The sequence below is a fragment of the Gymnoscopelus braueri genome, assembly GCF_963280865.1.
Source record: "Gymnoscopelus braueri genome assembly, chromosome: 2".
NCBI lineage: Eukaryota > Metazoa > Chordata > Actinopteri > Myctophiformes > Myctophidae > Gymnoscopelus > Gymnoscopelus braueri.
The window spans coordinates 24,157,460-24,169,969 of record NC_137604.1 but is presented as its reverse complement, the minus strand read 5'-3'; the positions used below and the strand labels follow the sequence as shown (position 1 = coordinate 24,169,969).

At 38.0% G+C, this 12,510-nt stretch overlaps 1 protein-coding gene across 1 annotated transcript; it reads left to right on the top strand.

Annotated features, from left to right (window-relative positions):
- The first annotated feature begins 4,606 nt into the window (after positions 1–4,606).
- ap1m2 (adaptor related protein complex 1 subunit mu 2) lies at positions 4,607–12,306 on the top strand. The gene is made up of 12 exons (XM_080454368.1): positions 4,607–4,819; positions 6,651–6,807; positions 7,038–7,105; positions 7,287–7,417; positions 8,210–8,357; positions 8,671–8,797; positions 9,040–9,182; positions 10,385–10,456; positions 10,613–10,771; positions 11,199–11,324; positions 11,837–11,912; positions 12,046–12,306. The coding sequence occupies exons 1-12, from the start codon at positions 4,778–4,780 to the stop codon at positions 12,069–12,071; spliced, it is 1,275 nt and encodes a 424-aa protein (XP_080310494.1). The 5' UTR covers positions 4,607–4,777; the 3' UTR covers positions 12,072–12,306.
- Positions 12,307–12,510: the final 204 nt, after the last annotated feature.

The window sequence follows — 12,510 nt, the reverse complement described above, 5'->3', positions numbered from 1 at the left end:
AAGCTGAACTCAGCTGACCCAGACAATGTCTCATAAGTTAACACTGTGCTTTATAGGAACATTATAAGATTGTAATGCTGATGCATACAGTATGTGACTGACAACCCACTGCAGTGATTCTAATGCAGTGGTTTCCAACCTGTGGGCTGGGGCCCACTGGTGGGCTGCAAGGGTATTATTGTAAGTGGGCTCCTCAAAACAATTAGCAAAACAATAAGTTTCGGCTACCATGTTAAGTGGTCAGATGGGTGGGCCACTATTAACACTTTCAAGTGGACCCTGATCAAGAAAGGTTTAGGAATCGCTGTTCTAATGGAATTCACTTCAGAGCTGGCTTTCCTAAAAAATCACACCAAGAAGAGGATCTTGGATTATCTTCAAGATGCTTTTTGGACCCCCACCTCACCTTATCCCAGTACATCAGCACTTGGAGAAAGGCACTATATAAGCGCACCATTTACATTTAACAAACCAAAACACAGCATTTGAAGTCAAAAGTTGAGTCATATATTTTAAACGTTTTTATTATGATTGGTTGCAATTAAGTGAGTAAGTGAAAGCAGGACCCACTGTTATAGCGACATATTAAATACTACTGTATGTGTTATAGTATAAACCTCATTAACAGTACAATCTAGTAGACCTGTATACAGTATATAATATAATAATGATAATACATTTTATTTGTAACACTTTTCACAAATCTTAAAGTGCTGCAGGGTTTTAAAACATTGGCATAAAAACAGCAATGGCAAAAAAACATCATGAGACCCAGTTAAAAGTAGGTTAAAAACTAGGCAACTAGGCTGTAAAATCAAGGCATAGAAAAAAAAACCCAAGGATAAAACTAAGAAACGCTTTGTTAAAAAGGTAGGGTTTTAATCGATTTTGTAAAATCTACACTAGCCTGTATACAGTAAATAATCTGCCTGTATATATATAATCTATGTATACTAGACCTCTGGTATAATATCAGTGTTAATTTTGTTCACTAAGACTAAGACTAAAATACTAAGATTTTGATATTTAGTCGACCGAGACTAGACTAAGACTAAACAATTTCAGATGACTAAAATAGGACTAAAACAAAATGGTGTGTTATTCAAAAGACTAAGACTAAGACTAAATCTGAATTTGCTGTCAAAATTAACACTGTATAATATAGGCCTACCTGTATAATCTAAACATACTAGACCTATAGGCTATATATATAACACTAGCCCTGCATTTAGGCTATAATGTATACAGTATAATTATATACTAGACCTATATAATCTATGCTAAACCTGTATAGCAGGAACATGACTTGAACTTCAGACTCTGGGAAGTTAATTAAATATTGCGAGGAGCAATCCTCTCGTCTTGCCAGGTGGTTGGTGACTGGTCCTGAAGTTGACATACTTCACTGCTAAGCAAGCAGCAGGTCTGGAGACCAAGATGACACACGGCAGTATCACACAGCATACTGTTAAGTTTATTAAGCACATACAGAGAATATGATACGATTGCAGAGGTGGCCGGAAGATATGATATGTATGCCTGATAGAGCTAAGCTAGACAAGGCAGGACAGGACCATACTGTACTGTATGCTGGGCATACAGTGTTACAGAGAAAGATAAACATGCATCATTATCACAGTTTAAGAATGATTAGGTATATTTATACAATTGTAAGATGAATTGTACTTCAACAACTTGATCCTGTCTCCTGATCAAGCAGAACATGTCACAAACATATCTACTGTATATGCACAACTTGTATCTATATGCACAAACATATCTGGTCACAGAATGTAGCAAGAGCTGTGGTCTATAGGTATAGGCTAGTGTTGATGTTTTGACGTGGAAATCCTTGCTTTACAATTTATGGACTCCAGTCTTAAAGTCTAGTGGAATTGAAACTCTCAAAAGATCAGATAAACCTTGACTCAGATGCAATATAAAATGGTAATAGAAAGATTTATTTACAGCGCTGTAACATTCACACATCAGACATGTTGTTCCAGCAAGGCACAAGATGACTTGCTCTTCCCTGACGGTCAGCTCATAATTGGCTAAAGGAAAACAATAATATATTTGATGTCTTCTCCTGAGCTTGTTAGTGCTAAAACATATCTCCCCTGCACAGCCATAAAACAAAGGGGCCGCTGACTTACTGGCAGCTCAGCAGCTGTGACCTGCCGACCTGAGCTCCCTTTTCCGGCCTTATCATCAGCTGGTGTTTTAGGCCCATGTTCTCAGCTCTCAAACTCAAGCTAGCAACACAGACTAATCAATGCTAAGCAATATAATATAATAATATAAATTAACTTCATCAGTTTGCATCCAATAAAAACACAGCAACTCCTGTTGCTTTGGTTTGCTTTGCTGCTGTAGTTTTAAGTCAAAATATTGGCCAATGATGCAACCCTTGAGTCAATATGCAATATTTCAAAAAAAGTGAGCCAAAAGCCATAATGACATTAATGTTACAGCTCATACCCTCGCAAATGTTAGATTTTTAGTGTTACAACTATTTCTTTCTTTCTTTCTTTCTTTCTTTCTTTCTTTCTTTCTTTCTTTCTTTCTTTCTTTCTTTCTTTCTTTCGAGCTCAGATCCTGATGCCTCTTGTTAATGTATGGCATCCAGATAGCAAAAAACAAGCTTATGTGTTTACATTAACTTGTTTTCAATCATCAGTCATAGCCTCAAGTGTAGCCTACATTTGTAAATGGCTCCAATGTGATGTATGTTATTACACACTGTCTTCCTACACGTTGCTGATAAGAACCAGACATAGTTGGTCTGGATAAGGGGTTTTAGGGCACAACATGATAATAAGAGTCTGTTCTGTATGGTTCTCCTAGTGGGTTGAGCAATTATCTGAACTTGCACAGTGCACACGGGCATTGGCCATTAGCATATGCAGACAGTGATGAAGGCGTTTTTTCACTTTCCCAAAATGTAAGCTGTTTATTAGCGTTTTTGTGGAAACACCGGACAGAATCTCCAGTGTTTACACAAAAAAGGCAGGCTTTGGATATCATCTCCATAGCACTGCAGACTGGCTTGGGATTTGGCAAAGATGGGGAAACATCCAGATGAACTCTGTGACTCATCATGTAAGAAAAAGCAAACTGTCAGCCATGCACTCATGGAGTGCAGCCAGTTCACAGAAAGAAAGAAAGAGGATATGTATGCAGCAATGTCAAGTGAGCCCACAAGTAATGTAACACTCCTGAATCCCACCGACAACCTATAGCCTCGTTCCCAGCCTCACTCATCTGCGAAGAGAAGACGACTAGGCAAGGACTGTGAAAGCAGTCCTTGTGTTCATCGCAGCTATAGGCCTACACATAGGCCTATAGAAATAGAGTCACAAACTGCGTTCTAATCTATTTACTACTACCGACCATAGGTGGCAGCAAGGCATCCTGCTTTGCAAAAGGGCCCAGTTCTCCCTCAGGAGAGGCCTGTTGGCCAGGTCAATGGGAATACTAATTCCCATTAGTATACCCCCACTTCCTGTTCCAATCAGGTGCCCCTGGTTTGACATAGCCTCGTTCCTAACCTTACTCATCTGCGAAGAGAAAAGCCTGGTCACTGGTCCTGGTTTCCCTGTAGCCTACTACATTTGTGTCAAACCCACCTGGTTTGACAATTGACACAAATGTAGTACTTACTCTAAGACTCATTGGTAACCAACCGGTTGATCGCGATCTTCAATGCCTTCACAGTCGATCAGTCAAACTTTGGGACAGACAAGTTTTTGACGGCGTGGCTGGCTGACAGCCGCAACTGTGAGCCAATCAGATCTCATAAAAAAATATGGATTAGTCCAAAGATGGAGGGGCCGCTCATATACTACTATGTATACTATGGAAAAAAGGCTTGATTTAGAGTCTTTGTCCACCATTGAAAACTACGTCCTCATAAAGTCAAAGGGTTGTGCTCCTGCAGATTATCAAAGCCATGGCAAAATGGTGGGCTACCGACGTGTAATCACCAAAACGAGGCCAAGCATCCATCCATAAAGTCGTAGCAAAACATACACTGGTATTTTTACTTTACTGGAGTATTTCAAATTTTTGGTACTTTTACTTTTTCCACTACGTCTTCAGAGGTAGATATTATACATTTACTCCACTACAATTATTTGAAAACTTTAGTTACTTGTTACTTATCACAACACATAACCACTTCAGCCCTATACATTTCAGCCATTTGAAAATAGACGTATCAACGCATTAACTTGTAGATCCGCTATTTTCAAAATACTTTTATACATTTGAAAACTTGTGAAATGGGACATTCTGCATAAAGAGTACTTTCTACTTTTGGTACTTTATGTACATTTTGATACCAATACTTCTACTTTTACTCAAGTCAATTTGTAAAGTATTTACAACGTAAGTACTTTTTCCACCACTGGCCCCAAGCCTCTTTGGGCCCTGTCTGTACATGTGCTGCACACAGCCACCCAAAAACCAAAACAGTAGAAACCGTCATGTGTTAATCTATTGCGCCCTCTCGTGGGTATAATGGTGCAGTACAGTGGCCCTGTCAATCCAGGTGAGAACGCCTTTGTCAATGTTTTACCTGGATCTGGTGACGTCAAGTCACACGACCTCCCCAGGAAAAGAAACGGAGGAATCCATGATCACCTTTAGCTTTATAGGAATTTTTGTGATCTCCATGGCGGAACCAAATTCATATTAATTCAGGTTTGACAGGACATTAACCTTTACTCTACAGAGTCAGTTTTTAGATCAGAAGGCAGTAATAGTCCTGAAGGCAATGTCTGCCTCGGCTGTTTTCGTGCTGGATTTGAAAGGAAAGGTAAGATCAATTCTGATTATTGATAGTGGACGTAGGAGGCATTAGTAGGCCTGTTGACAGCCTGCTCTATGATATGTCAAACAAAAAGTCTCTTAGTTTGTTTTGTTCTAAGTTGATGCAAGTTTAACTGTTGCTTTAACTGTGAACTATCAGTCAGTAGCTTTCTGTGTGGTTAATAATTTATGAATATCTCGCCACAGGGTTATTCATCATCGGCCCTTTCCTTGTCACTTCCAGGTTGCAGTCTGTTGCTTGTCGAAAATAACTGATCTGCAAGCTGACAACGCGTCGCGTTTTAACACTCTGTCAGCTTGTAGGTCTGTTGTTTTTGACAAGCGACAACCCCTCGCGATGGATGGAAATGGAATATAATTATAAAATTGAAAGTGATCTGCATCAGAACAGAAGTCCCCTCAACCCCCGAATTATTTCATTTCACAGTTACTGCTGTAGTAACTGTTATAATATTGCATGAGAAAACAATCATCCTTTGTCTCTTGCCCCGCAGAACAATGTAATCTAAGATGTAGCCTAGGTAACGGCGTTGGGCGTTCTTTAAGGATATGAGAGGGGAAGTAATGTATACATGGTAGACGTGGTTTCAGGTAACTGAGAAACCTCTCCAGTGCAGTCTCCAGCCCACTGAGCCCAATGCCAAATAAAAAGAGTACATTAGACAGAATCAAATATTTGAATATAACCGTGTGTGTGTGTGTGTGTGTGTGTGTGTGTGTGTGTGTGTGTGTGTGTGTGTGTGTGTGTGTGTGTGTGTGTGCGTGTGTGCGTGCGCGAGAGAGAGAAGTATCATAATTTGTTTATTTATATTGGTATTAATAATCTGAATCTGCAAAGTAACTAAACATGTCAGATTTTAAATAGTGGACTAAAAATACAGTAAACAATATATTACTCAAGTAAAGTACATGTACCTCAACATTTTGCTCAAATTCATTACTAAATGCATTTAGTCAATTTCCACCACTGTATCTATCATCATTTAGAATAGTAAGGAGTACATTCATAGCTGAGGGATAGATTGAGTAATGCACACTGGCAACACACCCATCACTCAACAGTCACAGCAGATTGTAGGTAAATATTTGCATGGATTTGTTCACCCATTTCCATGTTTTTGTTCAGTCACATTCTGACACATCCAAGTAAAGGCAGGTCAAGTCTGATTTGTGAAGCATATTTCATGTGCTGAGATGTATCAATTTACATGAGCCCTTTTGCAGAGGGTGATCAGTCTACATTCCTTAATAGCACATGATCCCACAGGCTGGGTTCTAGGGCTGCAGCTATCAAATATTTTCTTATAGCGATTGTTCTATCGCTAACTTTTTAGATTAAATGAATAATCGCGAAGCATATGTTTTTTCTCTTTGTATTTTATATCAGCGAATCGACACAGTTTTTTATAATCAACTAAATTGTCTAATTGTCTAAATATCTACCCCCCCCCCCCCGCCCCCATTTATTATTTTATTATATTGATATTTTTTTATAATCGATTAGTTCCCTACAGGTTTTATCAACTGCATCACTGAATAACTATTATAATGTTATGTGCACGCACCACTATTTTGCAGATTGCAGATGTTAAGTTTTCACTTGCAATCAAATTTTTCACTTTCATTATTGTATTTCAAACATTCTTGTTTGGAAAATGTGTTGCAAAAAATAAATAAATTCATAACAGTTGCTACTGTCTCCCTGAAATGGTCCATCACTGCTAAATTATTGTTCTTATTGGTAATTATGTAATGAACTAAGATTATGTACTGTAGCTGTCTGATAATAACCATGTGATGTTATTTTCCCTCCTCAGGTATTGATTTGTCGGAATTACAAAGGAGATGTGGACATGGCAGAAATTGACCACTTCCTGCCTTTACTAATGGAAGGGGAAGAGGAAGGGCTTATTTGTCCTATAATGTCCCGCGGCAACGTTCACTTCTTGTGGATCAAGCACAGCAATTTATACTGTATCTTTTTCTTGTTACTGTCACACACTGCTATGGTGTTGAGGGCCTCATAATCATAATACACAAAATGCATTTGGCACTAGTTCATTTGGTACTTTTTGTTTTTAATAAGAGGTCTCCCTCAAATTAAATTATAATATTTTATATAATTAAATATCAGTGGGTGATAATTCTGACTTTAATAGTGAAATAGCAAATTTGTACAATACTCCTTGACGTGACCTTTCTAGTGGTGGCCACTACGAACAAGAACGCCAATGCTTCACTTGTGTACTCCTTTCTCTACAAACTAGTTGAGGTGAGTCAAGCTTATATTTGCCTGAGGTTGGTTTAATTTATGTGTGGCATTCTTCTTATTGATGATTTGATTGGTAAATTGTATTGTGTGGGAAACAAACATCAACCAAACAGCTCTCTTGTCCATCTTCCAAAGTCATTTGGGTTGTATAGCACCATGATGTGTGTTGTGTGTAACGTAGGTGTTCACAGAGTACTTTAAGGAGCTGGAGGAGGAGAGCATTCAGGACAACTTTGTGGTCGTCTATGAGCTGCTAGATGAGCTAATGGACTTTGGCTTCCCCCAGACCACCGAGAGCAAGATCTTACAAGAGTGAGACTCTGTCAGACGTACAGTACATAAACACAAAACAGAGCTTATATAGAGCCAGACCCATATATATATATTTTTTTTTACAACATCTGTATTTTCAATTATGCAGTCGATGTGTATTTCCCAATTGTCCGTATTATGGGCCTGGCATTATAGGAGACATTTTGTAATTTGTTTATTTTTTATATGTTGCGCATACGTTAAATGTTCTTAAATAGAAACTTTATAGCAGCACTATGTAACTGTTTTTTAATGAATAGATTTTAATTTTGTGTATGTTAATACAATATAACTTATACAATTGGGGTGGTTGTGTTTTGTCTCCCTGCCTCTTTTGAGACATTTAGATTGTGTCAAAGGTCATGTCTCACCCAGACACAGGGTCTGACACAAATTTTGACCTAACGGTCAAGATTCAATTTATTTACTTTTAGCTCAAAGGTAAAAAAAAAAAATATGGTGGCACTTCGCAGGAAACTGGGTTCAAATCCGGGGTAGAGGAGGAAAGTTACATGTGCAGCTTTAATCAGATATGAGGTTTTCAAAATGATTAGAAATGTTGCACTTTTTCACAAAATATCAATCAAAAATGTTATCATTGTCTAGGATTCAGAACAGAACAGAACAGATCTTATATAATGATATGTAATGGAAAGATATGCACACATACAGCTAACCCATAACATTCATAACCCTGGTAATTTATGGATATATTTAGAGGGGCGCTGGTCAAAAAAACAAACAAACAAACAAAACAAAAAAAAACATTTAAGAGCTATATCCTCTGTGCAGGTACATCACCCAGGAGGGTGCCAAGCTGGAGGTCACCAAAACCAAGGTGCCGACCACTGTCACTAATGCTGTGTCCTGGAGGTCTGAGGGCATCAAGTACAAGAAGAATGAGGTCTTTATTGACGTCATTGAATCCATCAATGTGCTGGTAAGCTGGGATAGGATGTGGTTTATTGATCTGTGTTTGTCTCATGAGAGACAGCATCACGGCAGTAATGTCAAAGCAAAGAAGACCTTACTTAATGCATGCGATAAGAGCTCAAGTCCTACAAAAATACCTATTATTACAATGATGAAGATGATAATGATTATTAATATTAGTACGTACACTATAATTGCATCTTCATTAAGTAATTTGGAAATGTACATTTATTTTTGTTATCATTATCAGGTGATTCTTCAGTGTTTATCAAATTATTCTGTTTGGTGAATCAAATGATTCAACATTTGTTTGCTTCCAGGTGAATGCTAATGGCAGTGTGATGAGCAGTGACATCGTAGGCAGCATCAAGCTGAAGACCATGTTGTCTGGGATGCCTGAACTACGACTGGGCCTTAATGATCGAGTCCTCTTTGCTCTCACTGGACGTATGTACACACACACACGCACACACACGCACACGCACACGCACACACACACACACACACACACACACACACACACACACACACACACACACACACACACACACACACACACACACACACACACACACACAATGCCATTGTTTGTGATTATTCTTTGAGCACCAGTAGGGGTCACTGTTGTCTTTTTTACTGACATTATCATGTACTGTAGTTTCCATGAAGTTTGCTGTTTTTGCATTTAGGTGACAAAGGAAAAACCGTGACCATGGAAGACGTGAAGTTCCATCAGTGTGTGCGCCTCTCGCGATTTGAAAGTGACCGAACCATCTCCTTCATACCCCCGGATGGAGAGTCTGAACTCATGTCCTACCGCATCAACACTCATGTCAGTCACATTCTGTCCCTCATGGTCACATATCATCATTTAGATGTATCATCTAGTACTAAATGCATGATATTTATATGAAATGAGAGAGTGCTGGTCAAATGAACGCATTCAAATGAGACATTTCTTGATGCAAAATGGCCATTGTTACTAATAATTAGTGTGTTAGAATACATACAGAATATAAGATAACTCATGAGATCATAATGTTTGCTAGTGTTATATGTGTCTCATTTGTTGATAACCAGGATGTAATCGATTAATAGTGGCATGGTTGAATGTTCTGAAGAATGACGTGATTTTGTTAGAACCAAATGAGCAAACATACAATTCATGAGGCTTTTTAGGTCATATTAATAACACAAGTAAGACGCGCGAACGCGGGAAGCGAACACAAACAAATTTAAAAAAATATGAAAAAAAATATTTAAAAAAAAGTAACCAATTAAAAAATATTTAAAAATACAAAAAAAATCTGCGTTAAAAGGAGCATCTTAGAAAAATACAGATTCACAAAAAAAAAACTCTGAATGTTTTTGAACAATTCAACAAAGTGTTTGAAGTGCCTGTTCACCCACTTCCGGGGGGCGGAGCCAAAATCCGAGCCTGAAGTATTTGTTCGTAGACCCCCACTTAGGGGGGGTAGAAAAAGTTTCGGAGCGATTCGGGCACTTTTCATTTAACATGGGGTTTCAATGGGGAGTTTTTAGGAGGCTTCTCCGGGGCGTGGCTTCCGGGGGAAGGGGTGGGCTTAAACGCAACCTTGACAGGTGTGTTCAGTTTTCAAAGACCTTTCATTTGATGTATGGTACGTCTAAATTGGACATTTACTTATGTCAGAGGAGCTGCACACAGGCAGTGCACACAGAGACACAGAGACACAGAGACACAGAGACACAGAGACACAGCCCGAGCACGGTTTCATAGTAAGCTCCACTTGCGTCCTTCCGCTGCGTTCGCAATGACTCAAATTGTATACTGTAACTGTCTCGATTCAGAATCTCCTTAAAACCACTTAAGCCCTATTTTATACTTGATTGTATAGCAGTGTCACACAAAAACAGCTAAAACAGGTTTTTGAAAATCTTTGGAACGTTTTTGAAAATCTTTTAAACGTTTTGACATTTTTCACGTAATGACAGGCCCAAAATAGGGATGCCAGGTTGAAAGTCGTTAATTAAGCTGCACTCTTTCTCACACAGGTCAAGCCTCTGATATGGATTGAATCAGTGATAGAGAAATTCTCTCACAGTAGAGTGGAAATTATGGTCAAGGTACAGTATTACAGTACATTACTCAATAAAAAAAGGAGTGGATACAATAATAATTCGTTATTTGTTTGACATGTATATAGAAAAGAAAAATGGATCAAACAAATTAATGTATGTGAGGCTGAACTTATTGTTGTTCTTGTTCTTGTTATTTACTAGGCTAAGGGCCAGTTCAAAAAACAGTCTGTGGCCAATAATGTGGAGGTGATAGTGCCTGTACCCAGTGATGCAGACTCACCCAAGTTCAAAACCAGCACAGGCCACGCCAAATACGTCCCAGAGAAGAACATAGTAGTGTGGACCATCAAATCTTTCCCTGTAAGAAGTCCACTTCATCGTCCCTCCTCTATACAGCTATCTGTCTATTCCTGTCTGTCTATTACTCTGTTTATCGTGGGATTCGAGTCCCACTGGTGGTGTGGTTGTCAGTTTCTGATTTTAATACAGTGTGGGTTCATGTCCCATAGCTATGTACGTACGGGTTAGTCCTATTTCTTAATGTTGTGGGGTTTGAGTCCCCCTAGAGGTGTGGGTTTGGGTCCCACATCTTTATCTCTCTTTAAATATTTTTTTTTATGCCATTGAATGCCCTTTTATCTTATGTGAACTTGTGAAGAACTTTGAACTGCTTTTGTTTATGAAACATACATACTGTAAACTTGCCTTGCCTTATTTCAAGATGTAGACGGTAGGCAATCCTTGTATATATTTATCTATGTATGTATCCATCTGTCCATCCATACAGGGAGGTAAAGAGTTTCTGATGAGGGCTCATTTCGGTCTGCCCAGTGTGGAGAATGCTGAAAAGGAGGGAAAGCCGCCCATCACTGTTAATTTTGAGATTCCATACTTCACAGTCTCTGGGATACAGGTGTGTGTCATGTGTGAAGTGTGCAGGGTTGACCCTTTTTTATCCCATTTCACCTTATACACAGCGGAAGGTGGAGAGTTCATTTAACTCTTGAGATCTTATGGGTAAAATATTTTTTTACACTCTGGTGTAGTATATGTGCCTAATTCAAGTTCATGTTCAATGCAATTCTATCGGCGTCTGCAGCCTTTTCAGAATGCACATATATATATATATATATATATATATATATATATATATATATATATATATATATATATATATATATATATATATATATATATATATATATATATATATATATATATATATATATATATATATATATATATATATATATATATATATATATATGGCTCTATCCAGCACCTGAGAAGTGCAATGTTATGCACAGGACATGCAAAACCTATAACCTATATTGCAGAGTGAAGTTAACGGAAAAGCTGATGATCAGATTAGACAAATTTGGTTAGGTAAAACACTCTTGCCTTAACATCTGTGTCTTGCACTAGGTGCGGTATATGAAGATAATTGAAAAAAGTGGTTATCAGGCGTTACCATGGGTCCGCTACATCACACAGAGTGGAGGTAGGATTAAACCTCCATACTTAACATAAGAGCTATTGTTCTTTGTGGTAAATGGTGAGAATTATGGTATTAATACAGTATATAACATGGTAGTAATAATATATTTTGCTTTAAATTTTTTCTCTTTCTTTAGATTACCAACTAAGGACAAACACTTAAAACCGCTGGGCTATTCCTCACCTCCAGACTTCCATACATTTCTCATCAGTTAATGAAATTGCACTCCAAATGAATGTCTTTAACTTTTACTTGTGTGCTTTAAGTCAAATATTTTGCAACCCGTGTTTTATTAGAATAGTATTCATCTTGATTTTAATGTTGTCGTTGTAAGACTGTTTGAAATGATTAAACATGTTTATGAAATTACTTCTTTTAAATATTTTGTTGATGAAGATTGCGTTTTCTGTAACCCACTCTTTGCTTCTGTAATTCTGGATAGTGTTTGGCTCAACTGATCGAGTAGGCAACTAAACCTTGTGGGCACCTTAATATTAAATTGGCAATTGTTTCCAAAGTGTAAAACAATAAAAAATAAATGTATGTTTTGGAAAATAAAAGAAATAATGTATAGTACACATGATTTGAACATGCATGGTAC